Here is a 27,552-nt window from a genome sequence, read left to right on the forward strand (position 1 = left end):
AACACGCCTCCCGGGTGGCGCAGTGGTCTAGGGCACTGCATCGCAGCGCYAGCTGCGCCACCAGAGACTCTGGGTTCGCGCCCAGGCTCTGTCGTAGCCGGCCGCGACCGGGAGGTCCGTGGGGCGACGCACAATTGGCCTAGCGTCGTCCGGGTTAGGGAGGGTTTGGCCGGTAGGGATATCCTTGTCTCATCGCGCACCAGCGACTCCTGTGGCGGGCCGGGCGCAGTGCGCGCTAACCAAGGGAGCCAGGTGCACGGTGTTTCCTCCGACACATTGGTGTGGCTGGCTTCCGGGTTGGAGGCGCGCTGTGTTAAGAAGCAGTGCGGCTTGGTTGGGTTGTGTTTCGGAGGACGCATGGCTTTCGACCTTCGTCTCTCCCGAGCCCGTACGGGAGTTGTARCGATGAGACAAGATAGTAATTACTAGCAATTGGATACCAMGAAAATTGGGGAGAAAAGGGGGTAAAAAAAAAGAATTAAAAAAAAGAATTTGCAACACGTATGATATGTTACTAATTCCAGTTTGCTGTTGCTAATGTTAGCTAGGTGGCTAACGCTGTTAGCTAGGCTAAGGATTAGGCTTAAGGTTAGGAGTTATGTTAAAGGGTTAAGGTTAGGGGAAGCTAATATGCTAAGAAGTTGCAAAGTTGCTAATTAGCTAAAATGATAAAGTTGTCCGTGATGAGATTCGAACGCGCAACCTTTGGGTTGCTAGACGTACGCGTTATATGCCCACCTACCCTGTCCTACTTCAGCTTTTGCCTTAAGTAACCTTCTGTCTTATGTAACTATACCAAAAGTAATATATCATACTAATTTGAGTGTCCCAGATTTTGGTTTAGTATGTTATGTCTAGTCTATGAGAGAGATGGCTTCAGAGATTAATTTGATTTCAGGTAGAGAGAGACAGAAAGGGGAATACTGTTGAAAGAGAGGCTAAAGAGAGAGCATATGACAGAAACTACTCAGTATGTCTGAAAGTACCCATAATGCATAGGAATATATCCAAGCCCTAGTGTCTCATTAGACAGATTGTTCCTGTGAGAATCAGGAAGTAGTGGGTGAGCGAGAAAGATAGAAAGAGATATTTCTCTATTCTTTCACCTGGGAAGTGAATTGAGAAGCTGTTCTCATTTCTAATAACGACCATGCTAAGATGCAATATGAGCTGTACTGAAGTCTGTAATAAAATGGCAAATTACAGGAGCTTTAACAAGTGGCCTAATAAGGACCAGTGCCCCAGGGGGTTACACTGGCATTAAGGCTAGGTTAACAACACCTTCAGGGGGCTGAGTCTCCCTCAGTCAGCCTCTCAAGCCAACCACACCTCACCACCGTCCATCTGAGAGTGAGACGGGGCACAGGGAGTTATGGCCGTGACATCACTGCTACAGTAGCCAGCAGCACCAATCCAGACAGAGGGCTGTGTCTGCTAGCTGTCATGGGGCCTTATTTATGACTGGACCACAATGAAGAAGTGGCCCATTTTCTTAAGCATGCGACGTCTCTGGCAGATTACAATTCCCTTAGGCGCACTAATAATCCATTAGGACTTCATAGCAAATCAAACGGACAGCATCTACAGTTGAAGTTGGAAGTTTACGTACACCTTAGCCAAATACATTTAAACTCAGTTTTTCACAATTCCTGACATTTAATCCTAGTAAAAATTCCCTGTCATAGGTCAGTTAGGATCACCACTTTATTTTAAGAATGTGAAATGTCAGAATAATAGTAGAGAGAATGATTTATTTCAGCTTTTACTTCTTTCATCACATTCCCAGTGGGTCAGAAGTTTACATACACTCAATTAGTATTTGTTAGCATTCCCTTTAAATTGTTTAACTTGGGTTAAACATTTCGGGTAGCCTTCCACAAGCTTCTCACAATAAGTTGGGTGAATTCTGGCCCATTCCTCCTGAGAGAGCTGGTGTAACTGAGTCAGGTTTGTAGGCCTCCTTGCTCGCACACACTTTTTCAGTTCTGCCCACAAATGTTCTATAGGATTGAGGTCAGGGCTTTCTGATGGACACTCCAATACCTTGACTTTGTTGTCCTTAAGCCATTTTGCCACAACTTTGGAAGTATGCTTGGCGTCAATTTCCATTTGAAGACCCATTTGCGACCAAGCTTTAACTTCCTGACTGATGTCTTGAGATGTTGCTTCAATATATCCACATAATTTTCCTGCCTCATGATACCATCTATTTTGTGAAGTGCACCAGTCCCTCCTGCAGCAAAGCACCCCCACAGCATGATGCTGCCACCCCCGTGCTTCATGGTTGGGATGGTGTTCTTCGGCTTGCAAGCATCCCCCTTTTTCCTCCAAACATAACGATGTTCATTATGGCCAACAGTTCTATTTTTGTTTCATCAGACCAGAGGACATTTCTCCAAAAAGTACGATCTTTGTCCCCATGTGTAGTGGCAAACGGTAGTCTGGCTTGGTCTTTCAGGTTATGTCGATATAGGACTCGTTTTACTGTGGATATAGATACTTTTGTACCTGTTTCCTCCAGCATCTTCACAAGGTCCTTTGCTGTTGTTCTGGGATTGATTTGCACTTTTCGCATCAAAGTACGTTCATCTCTAGGAGACAGAACGCGTCTCCTTCCTGAGCAGTATGACGTCTGCGTGGTCCCATGGTGTATATACTTGCGTACTTTTGTTTGTACAGATGAACGTGGTACCTTCAGGCATTTGGAAATTGCTCCCAAGGATGAACCAGACTTGTGGAGGTCTAATTTTTTTCCCTGAAGTCTTGGCTGATTTCTTTTGATTTTCCCATGATGTCAAGCAAAGAGGTACTGAGTTTGAAGGTAGGCCTTGAAATACATCCACAGGTACACCTCCAATTGACTCAAATTATGTCAATTTCCAAGCTGTTTAAAGGCACAGTCAACTTAGTGTACGTAAACTTCTGACCCACTGGAATTGTGATACAGTGAATTATAAGTGAAATAATCTGAAATAATCTGTGTCATGCACAAAGTAGATGTCCTAACCGACTTGCCAAAACTATAGTTTGTTAACAAGACATTTGTGGAGTGGTTGAAAAATGATTTTTAATGACTCCAACCTAAGTGTATGTAAATTTCAGACTTCAACTGTATACCCGAGTTATGGTCGACTGGCCTAAAAACTATGCCACAGTGATAACGTAATAAATTATGGCATTGTCACTTGGTTATCCAACATGACTGTTTGTTATCAAAGGGCAGGTTGGGTGTGTATTCAAATGTGTAACAAATCTCCTTTTCAAAGAGCCGTCCATTGATCAGCGCCAGAAACCTATCAGCCTTAGATGTGGAGCACAATGGAGTAATGAGTAATCAAACGCAGAGAATTAAAACAGCCCGTCACGGGGCTCCATCACATTAACAGAAAGTTAGAATAAGATGAGCTATAAAAGACTGCCTGACTGACATGCTCAAGTGGATGGTGGGTGGTCAGAGAAACCTTTGAACTTGTCCTTTGTCGTCTAATCTGAGCGAAGGTGCCCAGGTTTGGATGAAAACCTCCATGGCCTCAATCAAGCAATCAAATTTATTTATAAAGCACTTTAAACATCAGCCGATGTCACAAAGTGCTATACAGAAACCCAGCCTAAAACCCCAAACAGTGCAGATGTAGAAGCACGGTGGCTAGGAAAAACTACCTAGAAAGGCAGGAACCTAGGAAGAAACCTAGAGAGGAACCATGCTCTGAGGGGTGGCCAGTCATCTTCTGGCTGTGCCAGGTAGAGATTATAACAGAACATGGTCAAGATATTCAAATGTCCATAGATGACCAGTAGGGTCAAAGAATAATAATCACAGTGGTTGTAGAGGGTGCAATGGCCTGAACACGTTGTTTGGCTGAAACAATGGAGGCCTCAACAGAGTGGGGGACATGATTGTGCATTATTAGCAGACCACTGTTTTCCTATGACCACTAGACCTACCAAGTGTGAGGGTGGATGGACATGACTTTGAAAAATCCGTGTCCATGATCTATAAATACAATTTGAAACCGTGGACCAAAATATATATTTTCAGACATACACAAAAGTATGTGAATTCGGCTATTTCAGCCACACCCGTTGCTGACAGGTGTATAAAATCGAGCACACAGCCATGCAATCTTCATAGACAAACATTGGCAGTAGAATGGCCTTACTGAAGAGCTCAGTGACTTTCAACGTGGCACCGTCATTGGATGCCACCTTTCCAATAAGTCAGTTCGTCAAATTTCTGCCCTGCTAGAGCTGCCCCCGTCAACTGTAAGTGCTGTAAWTGTGAAGTGGAAAYGTCTAGGGGCAACAACAACTCAGCCGCGAAGTGGTAGGTCACACAAGCTCACAGAACAGGACCGCCGAGTGCTGAAGCTTGTAGCGCATTAAAATTGTCTGTCCTCGGTTGCAACACTCACTACAGAGTTCCAAACTGCCTCTGGAAGCAACATCAGCACAAGAACTGTTCGTCGGGAGCTTCATGAAATGGGTTTCCATGGCTGAGGAGCTGCACACAAGCCTAAGATCACCATGCGCAATGCCAAGCGTCGGCTGGAGTGGTGTAAAGCTCGCTGCCATTGGACTCTGTAGCAGTGGAAACACGTTCTCTGGCGTAATGAATCACGCTTCACCATCTTGCAATCCGTCGGACGAATCTGGGTTAGGCGGATGCCAGGAGAAAGTTACCTGCCCAAATGCATAGTGCCAACTGTAAAGTTTGGTGGAGGAGGAATAATGGTCTGGGGCTGTTTTTCATGGTTCGGGCTAGGCCCCTTGGTTCCAATGAAGGGAAATCTTAACGTTACAGCATACAATGGCATTCTAGATGATTCTGTGCTTCCAACATTGTGGCAACAGTTTGGGGAAGGTCCTTTCCTGTTTCAGCATGACAATGCCCCCGTGCACAAAGCGGGGTCTATACAGAAATGGTTTGTCGAGATCGGTTCGGAAGACCTCAACTGGCCTGCACAGAGCCCTGACCTCAACCCCATCGAACACCTTTGGGATGAGAGCCAGGCCTAATCACCCAACATCAATGCCCGACCTCACTAATGCTCTTGCGGCTGAATGGAAGCAAGTCCCCGCTGCAATGTACCAACATCTAGTGGAAAGCATTCCCAGAAGAGTGGAGGCTATTATAGCAGAAAACGGGGAACCAACTCCATATTAATGCCCATGATTTTGGAAGGAGATATTCGACAAGTAGGTGTCCACATACTCTGCGTCATGTAGAGTATATTCAACATGTGAGTCATACCACCTCTATCCTGCTCCAATCCCACACTAGAAACATTTGTGTAACCCCACGTTAACACACAATGTTCCACAGAACGCTAATGAAATATTTACCACACGGACCAGGCCTCTGAAATTTTAATGACGCTTGTGGCATGTGCGGGGAAATGATTGCGATGCGTTAACGTGTGGTATCGCTGTCTGCTTCCAAGACCTGTTTGGATTCATGCTCCAGCATTGCATTCTCCCATCCCTACATTAGCCTCTTAGTGAAAGGTTCTGTGGGCAAATAGAATTGGCTGGCCTTATGCAAAACAGCAGGCATTTAGTGGGAATGCTAATGATTAGCACAGGGTTACAGATGATCACAGTTCTCATTCCGTTATGAATGTGCTGAAGAGTCAAGGTTAGTTACAGGGACAAGAGTGAATTCATTTGCCCTCATCTCTGCATTACAGCCATATTCCAATCAATTTCATTAGAATCATAATTAGTTTGGGGCTCTTATAAAAAATTACTACCAGTAGCAGACAGTGTCGCATGCCAATCTGTCCTCTCTCAGGATAGTTTCTACGTCGTTTTCCCTGAAGATTACGGTAATAATACGGCCGTGAAGATTACGGTAATAATACAGCTGTGAGTGGGTGTCAGTTTGGAGGACGGGAAGAGTTTGATAAATGTATGTGACACACGAGGGGAGCGCAGAGGGAAGGGCAGACTATGGGGGCCTCCTCTCCTCTACAGTGTGAATGGTTAGCAGGAGCAGATGGAGTTCTCAAAGCTGCCGTACAGACGGACACGGCTGTTCACCTGGGATTACCTCCTCCTGGAATACCAGAAAAACTCCCAGCTCTGTCTGACGCCCCTTTCTACCCCCTCTTTTCTTTCATTGTCTTTCTCTCCAGCCTTCCTCAACCACCCCCCCACCGCCCCTCCCCCGGGCTGACAGCAGCTTGTTGTGAAGTAGGAGTGAATGAGCAGGGGGAGGAGGGATGGGGGGGGGGGGGCTCCCTACTACCTGGAATGATTAGTGGGGGTGGGATGGCAAGAAAGAGGTATGAAAAAAACTGGGCAGAAAGAAAATGGACTTCTGTGTTGGCAACAGCTTTTTCTAATCCTAGCCCCAGGGCCACACTGTGCAGTCAAGCGGGCTATTACATGGCAACAATTATGGGTCCGGAGCATAACACCTGGTCCTCCCCATTCTGGCCCTCCACTAGCAGCTGACTGTACAGTCTCATCGCCAGGTGGTCCTACTTCAATGACATTAGCTAGTCACTCGAGGGTTAATCAGGAGCCGTCTTAGCCCAGTGTGGCTGCATGGAGCCCATTCAGTAGCCTTAAAACCCCATCCCCATCCCCAGCACAGACTGGGTGTCTTTTTAAGTGGATGTACAGAGACAATGTTGGTTAGAAAACTTGCTAAAACAAAAATCCCTGTGAGGGTGGCCAGATAATTAACCGATGGATTGAGGCATATTGGATTCCTGGTGTTCATCCTGTTTAGCGGCTCGCAGTGCGTCCATATACAGTGAAGGATTATAATGGGCCTTTTCATAGACACACAAAAACAGATGGAGGAGCCGGGAAGTGCTATACATCTCTGCAGACGGCCACAACAAAGTAGGGGGAGGGAAGCAGGATTTTGTCGAAGTCGGCAGATACAAGAACAAGTGGGTGCAGCTATAGCAGCCAGGGCCTTATCTGCCTGCACAAAGGCCATTCCATCTATATCCCCCTGGCCCGGAGATCTGAGAGTAAATAACACTCATTATAATGACAATACCTATAGATTTGTAGCCCAAACTGCTAGAATTTCATCAATAGTAATTAGTGGCTATACATAACTAATGAAGATGTGGACAGCATAAATCTGAAGAGCTCAGGGCCTTTGTTTCCTGACAAATCCTTTTGGAGGAGTGCAGGTCTGGTAAACCAGGTTTCTGTCAACATTTAAAATGGAAAACATAGAGAGGAACATCTACAAAGATCGCAAGTTGTAAGTCTAAGTCTAAAAAGGTTTAGAAAATKTAAAAAAATGCTGCACTACAAATACATCTATAGCTGATTACCAGAGAATCAAATCAAGCTCTCTTTGTCCAATGCAACAACAGTAGCACAGCAAATACATGCAGAGCACCAAATGACAGTGCCAATCACAGGAAGGCCTACTGTACAGGACGTTGCTCTGTGGCCAAATCAATGGCTGGCACTTCACGACCTACACAGACTCTCTGCATTACCACATCAAAGGGCGCTTTCTGGGAAGAAGGGGCGGAAAATGCACTATACACACTTTAATGTTTTGTTTTTGTTGGTCTCTATGTGGAAAATTCCATTTAATGCAAAAATGCAAATGCTCAGGACAAGGACATCCTCCACTGGGAAACAATGGAGATAGGCCAGAAGAAGAGCATGCGCTGCCTTTGAACTGTTTAAAGAGGCAACTTATAAATAATCAACTAATTCCTCTTTAAAATAACCAATTAAGGCAGTGACATTAAAGGCAATGGAGCAAATCTTCAGACAGTGGTTCTAGTCTCATTATGATAAAAGAGAATTGAAAAGCTAGCATAATGTCTATTTTAGGAGAAAATTTTGCGAGGTCAAAGGTTTCTTGACAAAAGAAGTCCCTAACCCAGGGTCACATCACAGAGACCGAGTGATTCCTGGGGTAATTGATGAGTGACATTTTGCTGACATTTCCCGGTAGCATTGAATACGGGCCGTCTCGAGACGACGACAGAAATATCTGTGGATATCCTTGAATGCGACAGAGAAGAGCTAGCCCTGGTCTTTTCAGGGGACATTCTTAGTGCTATGGCCGGTGAGGACGAGAGACTGAGATATTGAATGGTAATCACTGGAGCATAGATAATGGATGATTGAAGGCTCTCTCTGCGACGCTGGAGGATTTCAATATCAGAGCGGACCTAGAACGGGGATCCTTATCAGGGCAGGCGTCAGACAAAGAAGAGCGGAGCGTGAAATATGGGCTCCAACATAGGCACACGACCACAGCGATTAGCAAGAGGATAAAAAAAATGCTGGCAAACAAAGAAGCCAGCTTTATCTTGACAAAGGCTGTCCAGTGCCTCGTTGAAACAAGAGATAGAGAGGGGGAGAGAAATGGAGAGAAGGACAGAAAGAGGGGTTGTACATATATTCTTTCCTCCATCTTCTACAAGATATCAAGCCTAAGGAGACAGGAGGGTAACAGAGCCCAGTGTTTGAGTGCTCCAGGCCCACTGATTCTGATGAGGAATAATGGACCAAGCAGCAACCCTAGAAAACTCTCCGGACCATTCCAGCGTCAGGGCCTTCACTATCCATTCACACATATCCCATCAACATGGACACACACACACACACACACACACAGTTTTGCTTTTCTGCCAAGAGCGTAACAAAAGAAAATACAAATCCTATTTATTCCTAGATTCCAAGTGCGGAGGCTTCCCAGGAAAGCTCATTAACCCTCCCTCAAGAACCCCGAGACAAAAGAGGGGAAACAAAACCAAACTAATCAATGAAAACGCAGCCATTGTAGGGGAAACAAGAACAAGCATCCATTTGTATAACCTGAGAGGGCTAACAGCTTTCCTTTAGTGGCGTTTGGTTGGCTGGCTGGCTGGCTTGGGGAGGGGAGAAGAGGAGAGGAGASGAGAGAAAGAAAGTTCATTAATTAAACAGGGCTAGGGGAACAGATGGAATGGCTAGCTAAATGCTAATCACTTAAAGCAGAGAGGTTTTAAACCCTCCGTAGAACCACACACACATCAATCACTATTAACATGTCCTCTTCACTGAAATGTACTGTGGTACTGGTACTGAGTCAGTGAAAGGCAGAGAGGACGGCCTTCCATATGCAAGGACTCAAAGTATTGATACACCGTAACGCTGGGGCTTAATAATTCACAGAGTAAAACAGTAGACTACACACACAGAGTATGACCACTGCTGTCCACAGCTATGACCGCTAACAAAGCCAAATACTTAACATGAATAAACCATCAACACCAATCTTCTCAGAGAAAGACTTTTCAACCAGGGATTCCTTTATCGCATGTTTTTCTCCACAAATCAATAGATAAATTAACCCCATAATAACAAGACATATGGAAGAATGGCCCAGGGTTTAATAGCGTGCAACAGAGACAGCTTTCACAGTTATTAGAACTAGGGGTGTCTAATGGCTACCGAACCCCTCCGGGGTTTACTCCTGACAAGTTCATAATGATGGTCCCAGTAACGCTACCTGACACATCACACCTTCCAACTGGGGCTGGCTGGCTGGTGGGAGAGTAAGGGGGATCCCACGCAGATCTGGCAACCTCTCTGCCTTTCACTGCACTCTTACAAACAGACAGATGTCAGGCATGAATGCATAACAGACGGAGCAGGGAGGGGAGGGGCATGGGTTCAAGTTTAAAGATACCAAATTGACATGAATGGACATTCTTTCAGTAACATTATACTGTGTTGTAATGTGTACAAACAGGGATCTGAAATATTGAGTGTCTTATCAGGTTGGCATATGTATTGGAAACAACATTTGGTTTGTGCAGCAACTGTGGATGGCGCATCTTTATTTGTAACCTTTTATTAGCTTACAACTTCAAAGACCAATTCAATATTAGCTCGATCAACACGATCACAATTTTGAATGGATTTTTTTTTTAAACAATGCACTACAATCAAATAAAGGCATTATAAATTCTTCCTTTTAAGAGGCTATTGACAGTTTAACTTCAGCACAGCCTACCCATAACACAAACTCCAACAAAACATTAGACAAAGRAGCAGCATTTTATTTTTCAGACTAAACCACCCTTACCCCTCATCCTCTCTGTGTTCTTCTCATGCCCAGGATCAGTGCACAAACACAAACCGTGTGTGTATGGCATTTAAGGGCCCTGCACTGTCATCAAGCCCCTCAGTCCCTGCTGTCAGCCGTCTGTTTCCACGCCTGCTCTACCTGTGTTTAAGAGTCTGGCCCTGCGCTCCGCTCAGCCACCGGCCCGAGGGCTTTCACTGAGGGTGCGTGAGAGACCCCTTTTGTTAGAGGTAGTATTGGGGGGAGAGGGAAGAGGGACTGAGGAAAGATTTTTTTTTGTAATGCTATGAGTCATTCTGCATTAGCAGTGGGGGAGGGAGGGAAGGGAGGGGGTGGAGAGGGAAGAGAATACTTTTGCATGTTGTATGAAGCTAGACGCCATATGCCATCCGGCCAGGCTGCCTCCTGAGTCAGGGCTGGGTTTGACAGGCCTGTGCGTGCCCCCCTCTCCCCCCTAGCCCTCCAGGCCCTTCTTAGCCTCAGTGGCAGAGCTGTCTGCTGTTCGGAGACTGAGCGAGCGGGCGTGGAGTGGTGGTGTGTGGGTGCTGGGTGGGAGGGACTCAGTGATCTGAACACATCGGACATTGTCATGAGCCCCAGGAACAGCTGGTCAGCTGGAGAGGTGTGGGAGCAGTCGGAGAGCGGAGGAGTGGAGGAAAGGCAGTGCGCTACACTGATAATGGGATTAGGTTAAAACATTCAGTAAAATGGCATAAAGCCCAACCACAGGCCCCTTTCCATCCAGTYCCCGGCCCCCTCCAAACTCAAGCCCAGCCTATTGCCTAGGTAACTCCACCCAAGACCTGCTTCACCCAACAACAGTCTCCAACCCAACTCACCTCCCTCAGTTACCCCTACCTACCTCCACCCTGCCTAGCACTGTAGGCCCAAAGCCTGCCACAGATTTCTGGGGTCCCATTGGATCAGAGTGTTCCCGACTGTGACAGAGCTGGACTGGACACATAGAGTAACAATACCCTAAACTAATAGAAACAGGTTGCTCTTCCACACGACTTCACAACCCCTCTAAATCGAAGGCAAAGACAGAGGTGAGTTAGAGTTGCACACATCACTTCTCACTGATAGGCTTATGGAAGAGGGATGTTGGCTAGTTATCCACAGCTCAGCTCACCCCTCTTAATGGGCCGGACCAGTATRGAGCTCACACTGTGCCAAGCCAAGCACTCAGTTCACAGGGAGATGGCTGCAGACTGGTGAGTGTTATGGCACAACAGCTGGCAAATAAAGGCCTATCAGCAATGCTAAATAATACATGTTCAGCTACACTAACATGACAGCTTCCATTCATAACCTCCTTTCATAGACTGAAGCATGCTTTCATCTTGACTAGGTAAAGAATTGTCTTGTACTAAAGAAGACATTGTTATCCATGTAGGGACAATGACAAAGGGAAACCAAGCCTTATTCAGAGGAGAGTGAGAATACAACACTCAATACTACTAAAACCCTAATGAAACATGCATGGCCACCGGGGAGCAGTAGGCCAATATCAACTGCAAGAGTCTCACACATATGTTTTTATGAGCATGCAAAGGCTGAGCTACAGAGCTGGTAGAGCGGTAGGCTATATGAGGCTGGGCCTGTATCACTGGGCTCTGTTAGGTGGGTAGCAGTCCTAGCTTCCACTGGGCTCCGTTAGGTGGGTAGCAGTCCTAGCTTCCACTGGGCTCCGTTAGGTGGGTAGCAGTCCTAGCTTCCAACTGGGCTCGTTAGGTGGGTAGCAGTCCTAGCTTCAACTGGGCTCCGTTAGGTGGGGTAGCAGTCCTAGCTTCCACTGGGCTCCGTTAGGTGGGTAGCAGTCCTAGCTTCCCACTGGGCTCCGTTAGGTGGGTACGCAGTCCTAGCTTCCACCTGGGCTCCGTTAGGTGGGTAGAGTCCTAGCTTTCACTGGGCTCCGTTAGGTGGGTAGCAGTCCGAGCTTCCACTGGGCTCCGTTACGTGGGTAGGCGTCGAGCTTCCACTGGCTTCGTTAGGTGGGTAGCAGTCCTAGCTTCCACTGGGCTCCGTTAGGTGGGTAGCAGTCCTAGCTTCCACTGGGCTCCGTTGGTGGGTAGCAGTCCTAGCTTCCATGGGCTCCGTTAGGTGGGTAGCAGTCCTAGCTTCCACTGGGCTCCCCGTTAGGTGGGTACGCAGTCCGAGCTTCCACTGGGGCTCCGTTAGGTGGGTAGCAGTCCGAGCTTCCACTGGGCTCCGTTAGGTGGGTAGCAGTCCAGCTTCCACTGGGCTCCGTTAGGTGGGTAGCAGTCCGAGCTTCCACTGGGCTCCGTTAGGTGGGTAGCAGTCCTAGCTTCCACTGGGCTCCGTTAGGTGGGTAGCAGTCCTAGCTTCCACTGGGCTCCGTTAAGGTGGGTAAGAAGTCCTAGCTTTCACTGGGCTCGTTAGGTGGGTAGCAGTCCGGCTTCCACTGGGCTCCGTTACGTGGGTAGCAGTCCGAGCTTCCACTGGGCTTCGTTAGGTGGGTAGCAGTCCTAGCTTCCACTGGGCTCCGTTAGGTGGGTAGCAGTCCTAGCTTCCACTGGGCTCCGTTAGGTGGGTAGCAGTCCTAGCTTCCACTGGGCTCCGTTAGGTGGGTAGCAGTCCGAGCTTCCACTGGGCTCCGTTAGTGGGTAGCAGTCCGAGCTTCACTGGGCTCCCGTTAGGTGGTAGCAGTCCGAGCTTCCACTGGGCTCCGTTAGGTGGGTAGGCAGTCCCGAGCTTCCACTGGGCTCCGTTACGTGGGTAGCAGTCCGAGCTTCCACTGGGCTCCGTTAGGTGGGTAGCAGTCCTAGCTTCCACTGGGCTCCGTTAGGTGGGCAGCAGTCCTAGCTTCCACTGGGCTCTGTTAGGTGGGTAGCAGTCCTAGCTTCCACTGGGCTCTGTGTGGTTCACTAAGAAGATGAAACATGCCTTTCTCCCTGCTACTACACTGCATGTTTCCCACAATGCCACCTCAAAGAGATGGCGCTATGGATAGCAGCCGTTTTCCCCGGCTATTTTGTATGTTTTTGTGCGCTGATCTAAAAAAACAATTGTGTACAGTACATGTTTCTGTCATCATTTCCTATGACCATAAAGAGCTTCTGGACATGAGAACAGCGATTTGGATGAAGATTTCTACGTGAACAAGTCGGAGGCACAAGACATACTGCTCACCCAGGACCAGGCCCTAATGGACCAGAATCCAAAAAGGCAGCATAAGAGAGGGCGACGTGCAGGCACCCTGATGAAACGACGTCGGCGAGTACATAAACCGCCTCTACCCTCCGTTCTTTTGGCGATTGTACAATCACTGGAGAATAAACTGYATGACCTCAACTCGAGACTCTCCAATCATTGGGACTATCATCCTTTCACTCCCTCCTCTCTACCTTCTCTTCTTATGTATCCACTGTTAAAGCCACATTCTATCAATCTGAATTTCAAGCTTCTGCCTCTAACCCTAGGAAACTATTTTCCAACTTCTCCTCCCTCCTTAATCCTCCACCCCCTCCCTCTCCGCGGACAACTTTGTCAACCACTTTGGAAAAAAAGGTTGACGACATCCGCTACTCAGCATTTAGAGACCACTTGTYTCACTCACACAGAACTACTCTATGCCTTGACCTCTTTCTCCCCTCTCTCTCCAGATGACATCCYGTGACTAGTGAGGTCTGGCCACACGACAACCTGCCTGCTCGAAACCATCCCCTCCTCCAGACGATCTCCAATTCCTCATCAACTCATCCCTGGCCACTGGCTGCGTCCCCTCTGAGTTCAAAATGGCCCAAGTTGCTCCCCTCCCCAAGAAACCAACACTCAACTTATCTGACGTCAAAAACTTCTTTCTTTTCTTTACAAAACACTTGAGCGTGGTGTCTCTGATAAACTTTCTCGTTATCTCTCTCAGAACAATCTTCTTGACCCTAACCAGTCAGGCTTCAAGACGGGTCACTCAACCGAGACTACTCTTCTCTGTGTAACGGAGGCTCTCCGCATTGCCAAAGCTGACTCGCTCTCCTCTGTTCTCATCCTACTAGATTGATCCACTGCCTTTGACACCGTGAACCATCAGATCATCCTGTCCACCTTCTCAGGGCTGGGCGTCGCAGGCTATGCACACTCTTGGATTGCATCCTACCTGGCAGGCCGCTCTTACCAGGTGACGTGGAGAGGATCTGTGTCTGCACCACATACTCTCACTATTGGTGTCCCCCAGGGCTCGGTTCTAGGCCCTCTACTCTTCTTGCTATACACCAAGTCACTCGGCTCCGTCACATCCTCACACGTGGCCTCTCCTATTATTGCTATGCGGATGACACTCAACTACTTTTCTCCTTCCCCCGCTCTGACACCCAGGTGGCGACACGCATCTCTGCGTGCCTGGCAGATATCTCAACTTGGATGTAGGCCCATCACCTCAAACTCAATAAGATGGAACTGCTCTACCTCCCGGGGAAGGCCTGCCCACTCAAAGACCTCTCCATCACGGTTGACAACTCCACAGTTTAGAGTGTAGCCCTCCCTGGAACCCTGGACAACACCCTGTTGTTCACTGTAAACATCAAAGCAGTGACCCGCTCCTGCAGGTTCATGCTCTACAACATCCGTAGATTGAGCATGAGATTCTAATCCAGGCACTTGTCCTCTCCCATCTGGACTACTGCAACTCGCTGTTGGCTGGGCTCCCCACTTGTGCCATCGAACCCCTGCAACCTATCCAGAATGTAGCAGCCTGCCTGGTTTTCAACCTTCCCAAGTTCTCTCATGTCACCCCGCTCCTCCGCACACTCCACTGGCTTCCAGTTGAAGCTTACATCCACTACAAGACCATGGTTCTTATCTACGGAACAGCAAGAGGGACTACCTTCAGGATATGTTCAAACCCTACAACCCAAACCAAGCACTCCGTTCTGCCATCTCAGGTCTCTAGGCCCTCCCACCCATAAGGGAGGGCAGCTCCTGAATCTAGGACAGCAGAGTCCCTGCCCATCTTCTGAAAACATCTGAAACAGTATCTTAAATATCCTCTTCCTCACCTCGATCCACAGATGATACAATTTATGTTGCACTCCACACTGCCCTTTCCCACCTGGACAAGAGGAACACCTATGTGAGAATGCTGTTCATCGACTACAGCTCAGCGTTCAACATCATAGTTCGTCACTAAGCTAAGGACACTGGGACTGAACACCTTCCTGTGCAACTGCATCCTGGACTTCCTGACGGTCCACCCCCAGGTGGTGAGGGTAGGCAACAACACATCCGCCACATCTTCCCTGGCTGCATCACCGTTTGATATGGCAAATGGTTGGCAACCCGACAGCAAGGCGCTACAGAGGGTAGTGCATATGGCCCAGTACATCACTGGGGCTGAGCTCCCTACCATCCAGGAACTCTAAACCTCGATAAAATTGTCAAAGACTTCAGCCACCATAATCATAGATTGGGGTGCTATCCAAGACCAGATGGCACACACACACATTACACCGGTCTTAAGGTCTCTGCACTGGCTGCCTGTGAGTTTTAGAATTAATTTTAAGATTATTCTATTGATTTTTAAATCAATCCACGATTGTTCACCAAAGTACATGTCAGACATGTTTTCAAGTTATGTATCCAGTAGGTCCCTCATGCCCTCTGGCACTGGCCTTCTCAAAACGATCCCAAAGCTTAGGACCAAGAAGCATGGAGGCAGCCTTTAGTTATGTCCCCAGCCTCTGGAATAGCCTGCTAGAGCACATGAGGGGGGGCTGAAACTGTGGACCTTGAAACCCATATTTTTAGCTTTGCTTTTCCTTAGGGAGGTTTTTGTTGTTCAGTTTGTGTCATTTGTTTTTTATCTTATGTTTGCTGTGAAGTAAATATTTCAGCTTTTATTATCCATGTTTTTTATTCGTTTTTGGCTGTAAAGCACATTGCGTTGCATTCCATGTCTGAAATGTGCTGTATAAATAAAGCTTGATTTGATTTGTTAGACTGTTCTCTGCTACTGCACGGCAAGCTGTACTGATGCACCAAGTCTGGAACCAACAGGACTCTGAACAGCTTCTACTCCMAAGCCATAAGACTGCTAAATAGTTAACCAAACACCCGGACTATCTGCATTGCCCTTTTCATAAWAAWWWAWAAAAAAACTTGTCCCATATGCTGCTGCTACTGTTTATGATCCGTCACTTTATTCCTAGTTACATATCTACCTCAATTACCTCATACCCCTGCACATGGACTCAGTACTGGTACCCCGTGTATGTAGCCGAGTTATCATTACTCACTGTGCATTTATTATTACTTTAATTATTATGCGTTAAAACTTTTCTATTATTTCTCTATTTTCTTTCTCTCTGCATTGTTGGGAAGGGCTGTATGTAAGCATTTCACTGTTAGTGTACTCCTGTTGTTTACGAAGCATGTGACATAACATTTGATTTGGATTTGAAAAGACCGGCTCACATGACTGGCCATGGCCCATAGATTATGGCTATTGATCGCTGCCTGGAGATGGATCGCTCAGTGTGTGTGTGTGTGTGTGTGTGTGTGTGTGTGTGTGTGTGTGTTTGTGTGTCTGTCTGTCTTAGGGGAGGGGAGTAAGGGCAGCGCGCAAAAGCTATTGATTCTGTCCGGCAGGGAGGCTGCGTTTCAGAATGAAGGTCAGCTCTACTTCCTCTCACCTATTAAAGGCTCCTGCCACCTAAACACACACACACTAGGAGTGACGGCACATCAAACCCTAGTGCCTGTTCCTGAGAGAGAATAACACTTACTGACTGTTGGATAAAGCCTCCAGTCAGAAACCCAACAGGCTACGTGCCAGCAGAGGAAGTCCACTCAGAGACACTTCTACTATAGCCACATCACTTCCACATGGTTGGAAATAAATTACACATCGGATGTCAGGGAAGTTCATCAAATTCTTTCTCTTATTAATGTATGATTGATATATGGAGTGCTACTTGGATAGTGGGAGCTTTCCCATCTGATTATTTTCCTCCCTCATGTAATGTCCTCACCACCCACAATGGATCTCTACTGACAGTGGAGTAGACAGCCAGCCAGCCAGCTCGCTGCTCAGGGTTCATACAGGGTGACTATTAGGACTCATACAGCCAAGGCAGCTGCCTCTTCCAACAAGGCCCTATCAATAATAGATTACATTATGTATGATTTCTGACTGCCTTGTAACATGTTTGTGGGGGCAGGACTGTCTTTCACATTCAATAGCGCTGAGGGCTCTGAAATAATATTACTGTGTTGTCACTGAATAGAGCAKAATGCTGTACAGAGCTTGAGGAGAATGACACACATAAATCCACTTGTACAGACATGATTCAAGTATGTCCATTGGTCAGTGTTTTGTATCACACAGACAAACACACACACTTCTCCGTTTGCCATGGTGCACAGTCCGCTGTASCGGAAAGGAGGATTTGCTGTGTGTGTTCTCAGGTGATGTGGCTGGTGGTCATTTTTCAATACAAAATCCAATTAGCCGTAGTGATGGTGCAGCAGAGCGCCTGGCTGCTGGAGACCTCTCCAGTTCTGTGGCGGAGGGAGCGGGAGAGAGGACACCACAGAGCAGAGCCCCACAGCGCCAGGCCAGCCTTTATTTGGATGCACAGGGGTCATGTGGCTTCTCATTGAAGAAATATTAAACGAATTACCTTGAAGAGTGACCTGGCTACAAACAGCAGATTGAGAAGTGCCGGGGCATTGTGAGGGGGAAACGCTGGATAGGGATTTAATCTCTGCTACACAAACAGACAGGTCACTGTTCTGACTTGTACAAAAAACATTTACAACAGCAGCCATTTCTGTGACATAATCAGAGGAAGGAATGGGTCTTGCCTGTGGCTCAAGTCTAGATAAATCATTTAGTTCAGGTATTACTGCTCTTTGTTGAGGTAATACATCTCAAATAGCATTTTAAATTGTATCATTTCAAACATTGTTCAGAAAATAGAGTGAACTTCATTTGCTGGTAGGATTAAAGAAATAAAAATATCTTTACAACATAGTTTGTGTGTGTGTGTGTGTTTGCTTCCTGCCTTGATAAAACAGACTCATCACCCCCATGACGATTCTTTTGTTTAAACATAATCCTTTTCTCTTCACCAAGTCTTCCAGCCAGGAGGCCCAGACACACACAGAAACCAGTTGGCACTACCAGCATCCATTGGCTGGGAGGCTCCATTTGTCAGCTCATCCTCCAGACCTGCAGTATGTGGGGCCTCAGCCTGGCTGGCTGCTTCACACTGCCAACGCGTCAGCCTAGCCAGCCCAGGCCAGCGCTTATCTCATCTCATAGATACAGCTGTCGTGTTGCTCTCCACCTGCTAAGGAATGCCAGGTACGCCTGGTCTTTCCCAGCCCAGTGCTGGCTCCCCTCCCCTGGGCTTCCAGTGCAAGCAGGCAGGCCTGTGGCAGCTCAAACCATCTCACCCTGGAGTAATTCACTTGGCGTCTGGTAACCGGCATCTGTCACTCTGCTGTCCCACTGATGCCCCCAGGGACCCTGAGAGGGGCTGATATGAGGCTCGCTGATGGGTGGGTGTGATGGGGACACACACACACACCCGTGTGCATGCACATACACGCAAGCATAGAAATTCTACAAATATCAAACACACAGTATGTATAGCCGCACATGTAGCCCCCAAAACAGTGCATGTTTTCACCTTAAAAACAACTCTGCCATTACTGCCCACTCCCCTTGCCCTCTTTTCTTACACACCGCAAACCAATGAGATATGCACAACTTGGATCCAACCTCAAAAGCTGGAGGTTGGGTGTTTCCATAGTGACCGGCAGAGAGATACTGTGGTGATGGTGAGGCTAGTCTGTATACCCTGTTCCTGTCCAGGGAGGAGCAGAGCAGCAAGGCTTTATGGGAGATTAGACCCCCCCCCCCCGAAGCCCGCTCCAAAAAACAACGTTCCTCCCCTCTCTCAGTCCTCCCCTCATTCACATGCAAATTAATCTCCGTCACTGATTACGCTTGTCTTAAACCAACTGACATGTACAGCTGGAGTCAGGCCCTTAACAACAGGCAGGCTGTTATAGGGACGGAGGGGAGGGGTTAATGACAGTCATTTCTCTGCTGCTGTCGTCTAAACTCAGTAGATGATACATGACGACAGACAGGTTACACATAAGATCACCACTACAGACCTAGACTACAGACCTAGACAGCCACATGCATCTGCACATGTTACTGCGGGCTGTGCAACACACCTCAACCCAGTGCGCAGCTAATCGCTGTATGCAAATCAGACAGTGCATCAATATCAGTGTCAGCGCTCAACCATGCAGATCAGCCAACACGATCCACATGTGAAATAGCCTGGGCAAACCACTGGCAGTGCTAATGCCGTTATCAAAACAATCGACCCGTTTATAATTTAAATTCTTTCATATGAGCATTGTGAAGAAGATTGTGAGGAAATACAAATAAACTTTTATATACAGCTAGCTAGCTGTATATAAAAGTTTTTTTTGTATTTCTGTTATTTCTCACAATCTTCACAATGCTAGATAGATAGGTAATTGGTCAGGATCTATCCATCTATCTATCTTTGAATATAAAAAGATACCCTTCCTTGGCCTACCTACCTGCTGAAGCTCTGTGATCAGACTGGACTGTAGGAAAGGTAGAGGCAACAGAGTAAAGAGTGAACAGAAAGGATACAAGCTCTGGTAGAGCGTCAGGCGGGACTTGACAGCTCTGCTGGCGTTGATGCAGGTGGCGCGCACCAGGCTGGGCAGCAGCGTTCCAGTTACGATGGCCCCGTTGAACAAAGGCCCAAAGAAAGGGACCTACAAGGGAAAGGAGGGAGAGAGAGGGATAGAGGCAGAAAGAAACAAATACGAAGAAAGTTAACATGTTATATTATTCAGATAAAATGCTATAAAAAAATGCTGGTTAAGTCATAAAATCATATGAAATGCGTGAGACATCTCAACTGGGCACAGGTTTGAGTGATTAAGGTTTGAGTTTTGTTATTTAGCATGACAATCACACACATCTAATGCAAATCAATGTAGAGTAAGAGAAATGACTGTCGATACCGGAGAAAACTTTTATTGAACAAATACAATGGCAGTTCTCTGTGTTTGAGAGCAGCACGCATATGTGTGTGTGGTTGGTGTGTGTGTCACACGGGTCTGCTCATGGGTTTTTGGGGAGATCTTAAATCTGCTGAGTTGAATTATCGTTGACCTGGAATGTGACGTGAATGTCAGAGCCCCTTCATAAACCCTGCTGTCTACTCTGCATGGAATAGCTCATTATACAGAAAGTCCCTCCACTTCAATGATTGTAACGCACTTCAAACTGACATCTAGCTCTAGAACACCATAGAATAAGAATGAGAGGGGTTCTGAGTATGGTGGAGGTTTGGACTGAGGACTGGGTGGTTTTAGGGGGCAGTATTTTGACGTCTGGATGAAAAGCGTGCCCAAAGTAAACCGCCTGTTACTCAGGCCCAGAAGCTAGGATATGCATATAATTGGTAGATTTGGATAGAAAACACTCTGAAGTTCCTAAAACTGTTAGAATAATGTCTGTGACTATAACACAACTGATTTGGCAGGTGAAACCCCAATCCCAAATCCCCAAACCCCAACCCACAATCCATCTAGATAAAAAAAATTTGGAGGTCATTGTGTTTTCCAATTGTTTTCTATGGGAAGCCCCATTTATGAGGAACCTGGTTGCAGTTCCTATTGCTTCCACTAGATGTCAAATGTCTTTAGAAATTGGTTGATGTTTTTCTTTTGAGAAATGAAGAAGTAGTGCTATTCATTGTAAGTGTCACTCCAGGTGGACTCTACTGTTTTGGTGCTGGTGAACTGGAACGCGCTTCACGTTGTTTTTATCCTGTATTGGAAACAATTTATTCCGTCTTAAATTGTATTGATTATTTACGTTTTAGGGTACCTGATGTTGGATTAGGAACGTTGTTTGAAATGTTTGGACCAAGTTTACAGGTAACTTATTAGATACTTTGTAGGCATGTTGGGCGAGTTGAAACCGGTGTATTTCTGAATCAAACGCGCCAAATAAATGGACATTTTTGGGACAGAAAGAAGAACATTATCAAACAAAAGGACCATTTGTGATGTTTCTGGGACATTTTGGAGTGCCAACAGAAGATCTTCAAAAGGTAAGGCATTAATTATATAGCTATTTCTGACTTTTGTGGCGCACCTGCCTGGTTGAAATATGATTTTGATGTGTTTGTATGCGGGGCGCTGTCCTCAGATAATCGCACGGTCTGCTTTCGCCGTAAAGCCTTTTTGAAATCTGACACAGCGGCTGGATTAACAAGAAGTTACGCTTTATTTTGATGTATTACACRTAGATTTTCGTGAGTGTTGAATATTGATATTCCTGTAGTTTGAATATGGCGCGCTGCCATTTCACTGGATGTTGTCAAATCAATCCCGCTAAAGGGATTGGCGTGTGAAGGGATTCATAAGAGGTTTTAATGATGTCTTTCTGTCCGTCTGTGTGGATATTGGGATATTAGGTGGATGGCCAGACAGGGCAGTGGACATCATCTACAGGTTGGCAGAGTCCTGCTGGCAGGTCAGTGGAATGAGAAATCTTTCGCTTCGACACAATAAAACCCGACACACTAAAACCAGCTATAGCTCTGTGTGCACTGTGCAGCGGTTTAGAACACAGCAGCCGCCAAGAAGAAAGCTAGCTGAGAGACAGACACTGTCAAACGATCGATAATTGGTCGGGACAATATTTTTGGCCAATATTAGCCATTGCTAGTCTATCGGCCGTTGAGGATTAGYGCAGCCGATGTCTTCTATGGAGCGCAAGCGCACTTGCCCCGTGTCAAACTGTTGCAAGCCGGCACCACTTACTCGTTCATTGCTAGCTGTCCTTGAGGAACCTCTGGCTGGACAGCATCTTCTTAGCTACCTACTCCTGCTGCATATCATTTAGCTTAAGCACACTTGAAAATGACACAAGGCATGTAGACATATTGAAAGTGTTCATTAATTTACTGTTCGGCAAAACAATGTCCATATACAGGCGGCAGCACTTTGAAAAACAAGATACCGGTTTGGTCATCAAAATGTTCAAATTTAACGATATTGTCCATCGGTCTCCTTGACCCCCAAAAAACGGTATCGGCATTGGCCTTAATAAATCCATATCGGTTGTTCTCTAGCACATACCCACAGTGATGGTGATGCACTGTAGTGGAAGAGGAGGGCATTACTTTCCATCTCAGAGTCACACAGCTGGACAGGCAGACAGTTAACCCACTAAACCAACAAGCTAGTTTGGTGGGACCCCCGGGAAAGAGAGTTAAGATGGGTTTGTTGAGAAAGTCAGATAGATTGGAGCAGTGCTGGAATATGTGTTTGATCAATTTTAGTAGAAAAATTGTGAAAATAACACCCATTATATTTGTTTAATGTAAAAAAGACAAGTAAAATAGTCTATGACACCACCCATTACAGACATGGATTTAGTGGAAAATAATAAACCAAGTGTAGAAGCAAACTCTGAAATCTCATTGTGACAAACTACCATATTGGTTTTGCATTGAGTATTCAGAGCAGCCAACCAGCTGATCTGTAGTACCTGTGGTTTCTTCATGATCTGGATGAAGAACGTGTGGTTCTTCATGGGGTACACGATGATCAGCACGTCTCCAAAGTCAGTGGGGATGATGCCGCGCCGGTAGTCCCTGCTGTGCTCCGACCACACTATGTGAACTTCATCGTTTCCCAGGTGACGCAGCTGCACCGGAACAAATCACAAGCTTTAGACATGGCTAGCTACGGTGATCACGTTTAGAAAAAAACATAGTCATTACTATAAAAAACAAATATATATTTAGGTTAGCTATTACCACAGCTCTGGGTGTTGTGACAATGTAAAACATCTTCTAATTTCAACTTTGATTGGAAATTCAAATAACAAAAAACATTTTAAAACCAATCATTGAAATTAACTTTACTCCAAATTGCATCCAATTTCCATGTTCTATTCATAAATACAAATTCAGTTAGGACAGAAATTACAGGAAATTGGCAGACTGTTATTTTAACTCTATTTTTGAACCAAGACATAGGAGCGAGAAAGGAGAAAGAACACTCTTGCCCCAGTATTGTGGTTGACATGGACATTGAGTGATGGGCAAAGACCAGCCGTTCGAACCTCACCGGTCTTTACCCATCATTAATGGGGCAGAGTTTATCCCTGACCACATGACCTTACCAGGATAGACTGGGCCTAGTTAGGGCCCCAGAGTATTTCCTGCTCAGGTGAAGAGATTAGGAATAACTCCTGTCCCTGATCATGTGGCATCATGACTGCTAAGACTGAGCCTCCTCACTGACTGACTCGCTGAGAGAGGAGGAAAACATGTGCTAATGTACTTGGGTCTAATGAGCCATTAAGAAAACATGCCCTCGCTACCCAAAAAATGCAATTAGCACATTCTATTATAACCCCTTAATTATGCTAATGGTTTAATGTTAAACAAATCCACAACCCGCTGATTGAACGTCGTGCTCACTGGTTCATCTCATCTGTACAGGCGCAGGTCAGACCAGACAGGGACAAATGAACCAAGAATGTTGAATATGCATGTCGAAGTTGCCCACAAAAATCCTAGGGATGTTAATTACCATTAGACATTTTACATAGAATGAGTTGAACCAAGAGGCAGGACTGTCTGGGTAAATGCTAATGTGTCTTTGTGTTCTCCTTCAGCAAGCTCTMCAACACCAGGGAATATGTTTAATAATAACAATACAAATATTTGGTGGGTGCTTATATTTGTCCTATTTCATACATGTACAAGTATGTATTATAAGCATGTGTGAATTGGAAATGTGTTTTTTGCATATACCAACTGTCCCCGAGACACCCTCGGAGAGCGGCATCACGGCGAAATTAGGAGTCAGGACAATATGGACCATCACGGTAAAGGAGGATATTGGTTTGTGGGAAGGTCGATTTCAATGATATATGAATAGAGGAGGATGTCAGAAAAGCAGGAATTGATGATTAAATCAGGGGACGAATCACATCCCTGTCCCTACTACACAGTACTGTAGCTATAAGTGGCACTAGAAGCTCTCCTATGTGTGGCCTCAGTTAAAGGCCCTTGTTCAATTGGCCCTCAAGGTTTGGCGATATATCTAATTCATTCCATTAATTCGAATTTTGGTTTTTGCGTGATATTTCAAATGCAAGAATCCAATTATTATTATTATTATTGAGTGTTTATGTCCGCTTGTTCTCACGTTAACTTTTTGRTCTCGTCTCCTTTGCTCCTTCTGTGCACCTTCTCATTTAACCTAGAGATCTGTATATAATGACAAGATGCTCATATCTCCACCTCAACAATGGGAGTCGTTGCCCCAAAGGCGGGAAGGCAAGCGACAAAGGCGGGAAAGCATTGGGCTTAATTTGGACAGACTTGGGTGAGAGTGAAACCTCTCGCTTCAACTCTTCCTCTCTGTTTACACACACATACCAAGCCTCTCCCCCTGAAACTGTCTACAACAAAKATGAGAGATCACTACTTTTTCTCTGACAAGCAGTTTCAACTCACTATTTACACTGAAAAAAATTATAATTGGGGGACTAACCAATATATTTTGTTTATATTCAAATGTTTATTTATTATTCAAATGTTTTATAATGAACAGAAGTACAAACGCAACATGCAACAATTTCAAAGATTTTACTATGTTGCAGTTCATATAAGGAAATCAGTCAATTGAAATAAATTCATTAGGCCCTAATTTATGGATTTCACATGACTGGGCAAGGGTGCATAGGGTGCATTGGAGGGCATAGGCCCACCCACTTGGGAGCCAGGTCCACCCACTTGGGAGCCAGGCCCAGCCAATCAGAATTAGTTTTCCCCCACAAAAGGTCTTTATTACAGACATAAATACTTCTCAGCACCCCCCGCAGGTGAAGCAGCTGGATGTGGAGGTCCTGGGCTGGTGTGGTTACACGTGGTCTGAAGGTTGTGAAGCCAGTTGAACACACTGCCAAATTCTCTAAAACTATGTTGGATGCAGCTTATGGTAGAGAAACAAACATTGAATTCTCTGGCAACATCTCTGGTGGACATTCCTGCAGTAAGCATGCCAATTGCACGCTCCCTCAAAACATCTGTGCATTGTGGTGTGACAAATCTGCTCATTTTAAAGTGGTATTTTATTGTCCCTGGCACAAGGTGCACCTGTACAATGATCATGCTGTTTAATCAGCTTCTTGATATGCCACAACTGTCAGGTGGATGAATTATCTTGGCAAAAGAGAAATGCTCACTAACAGGGATGTAAACAAATTTGTGCACAACATTTTTGAGAAATACACTTTTTGTTTGTATGGAACATTTCTGGGACTTTTGATTTCAGCTCATGAAACATGGGACCAACACTTTACATGTTGCGTTTATATTTTTGTTCAGTGTAAATTTGAGGTTTGGTCCAACAGAATCAGTCATATGGACACCCAAACATTATTTTAATAGAGGAGAGAGAAGTTCACCTTTGTGAGGGCATTTTGAAGTTAAACCTTACTAATGCATGTGTACTAAAACATCTGTTTTTAAGCCTAGGCATTGGGTTTGAGATTGCCATATAAACTAACTCATATAGGATAGAAAAGTGTGTGTGCGTGTAACCGATGTGAAATGGCTAGCTAGTTAGCGGTGGTGCGCGCTAATAGCGTTTCAATCGGTGATGTCACTCGCTCTGAGGCCTTGAAGTAGTTGTTCCCCTTGCTCTGCAAGGGCCGCGGCTTTTGTGGAGCGATGGGTAACGATGCTTCGTGGGTGTCAAGTTGTTTGATGTGTGCAGAGGGTCTCTGCTTCGAGCCAGGTAGGGGCGAGGAGAGGGACGGAAGCTAAACTGTTACATGCGCATTATAGAGGCCTGTCCTGACTGTCTGTGTGTGTAGAATGACCCAGGATGTCTAGGCACTCAGCAAAGACTTGACAGAAATGAACTGGTTCCTCTTAGCTTCACTGGAGACAGAGCAAAGTGTTATTCTGCACACCAATGAGAGCTTGTTCTGCTTGGAGCCTGTTTCTGGGTAAAGATTCATGTTTTGTGTGTGTGACAGTACGACCATACATAATTTGGCCCGACAGTCAAAGCACTTGCTTGCCCAACTTGGGGGAACCGTTGAGCTACTGTTAGAGGAAGTATGTCTGGGTGACTTCCTATCATTCTGGCCCTATTGTTCTCACTCAGTTGCGACAGACTGAGGCAACCTTTTCACCCAGTTGTCTCCCCCCCCCCCCCCACACACCACACACACACACACACACACACACACACACACACACACACACACAACAACACACACACACACAACACACACACACACACAACACACACACCACACACACACACACACACACACCACCACACACACACCACACATAGGTCACGTGTTTTGCAGATGCTTGCATGGGGTAGCTTGACTATATAAATGCTCCTGTACTCTTTGTACAGGAGTGCTCACTCCATTTCACCTGCGTGGGTGGGGCGACTAGCCTCCTTATTATAATATGTTTTTAATAAAAGTAAAACCCTTGATTGACTATTGACTGTGCCCCTCATTATTACTTAAAGGTAGAATTTCCACCACATTCTTGGCGAGCTTGCCAGGAGGTGTACCTCCACCTGCAGACCGTTTCTGAGGACCTGGGTAAACTGTGCACAGAGGTCTCCAAATTGAGACCCCAGGAAACCGCACTTCTGACAGGAGCAGACTGAGACCCGCCTAAGGATCCAAAAGGAAGACGGGGCGGGTGGATACTTTTGAAGCCCCTGTTGAGGGTACGCTCAGAGCGAGGTCTTCCTTAAGAGGGCCAAAGCTGAGGCAACTAGCAGGACTGAGTTGAGTTGATAAGAGTGTTTTAAGTGAGGTATCCTTGGACRTGATTGTTAATTAGCCAGTTGAGGGCAACCAAAACTCCAGATCCGTGGTACTGATTTGATCACCATAGGACTGGTGATGTTAATGTGGAGTGAGGGACCAGAGCGCSAGTGCACTCGGCTTGGCGAAGCTCATTGAACGAGGGACCAGAGTGCAGGTGACTCCTTGTGAGGGCAAATTATAATGTGGARTGAGGGACTGGAGCGTGAGTGGTCTTGCGGGGGCCCTCGGCTCGGTGAAGCTCAATTGATTTTGCCTCTCCTCATTATTAGTTAAAGGTAGAATTTACACCACAACTTTCTAACCATACCCTTTTTATGTCTCAAMTCTTCAAATTGCACACAGAGCAGGCACTACTAAAACAGGAGTATCAATGAATATTGCTTCTGGAAAATGAATGCTCAGTTTGTCGCATGCAGCATTTTAGCCAAAGACTGCTATAGTAGCTGTCTAGTCTGAGTTATAAGTGTGCAATATGCATTTAAACACAATTCTACAAGGAATTGGCAACTCACTCTCATTCTGAGAAACAAGGTAGGCTACTTGATGTCAACATTTTAACAAAGTG

The 27,552-nt window shown here is 46.0% G+C and overlaps 1 protein-coding gene across 1 annotated transcript in view; it reads right to left on the reverse strand.

Annotated features, from left to right (window-relative positions):
- LOC111969029 (ral GTPase-activating protein subunit alpha-2-like) overlaps window positions 1-27,552 on the reverse strand; it is a 196,638-nt gene that overhangs the window by 18,376 nt on the left and 150,710 nt on the right. The window contains 2 exon segments of the mRNA XM_070445286.1: window positions 19,728-19,855; window positions 22,650-22,808. Of these exon segments, the coding sequence (XP_070301387.1) occupies window positions 19,728-19,855; window positions 22,650-22,808 (287 nt within the window).

This window comes from Salvelinus sp. IW2-2015, linkage group LG9, assembly GCF_002910315.2.
Source record: "Salvelinus sp. IW2-2015 linkage group LG9, ASM291031v2, whole genome shotgun sequence".
Taxonomy (NCBI): Eukaryota; Metazoa; Chordata; class Actinopteri; order Salmoniformes; family Salmonidae; genus Salvelinus; species Salvelinus sp. IW2-2015.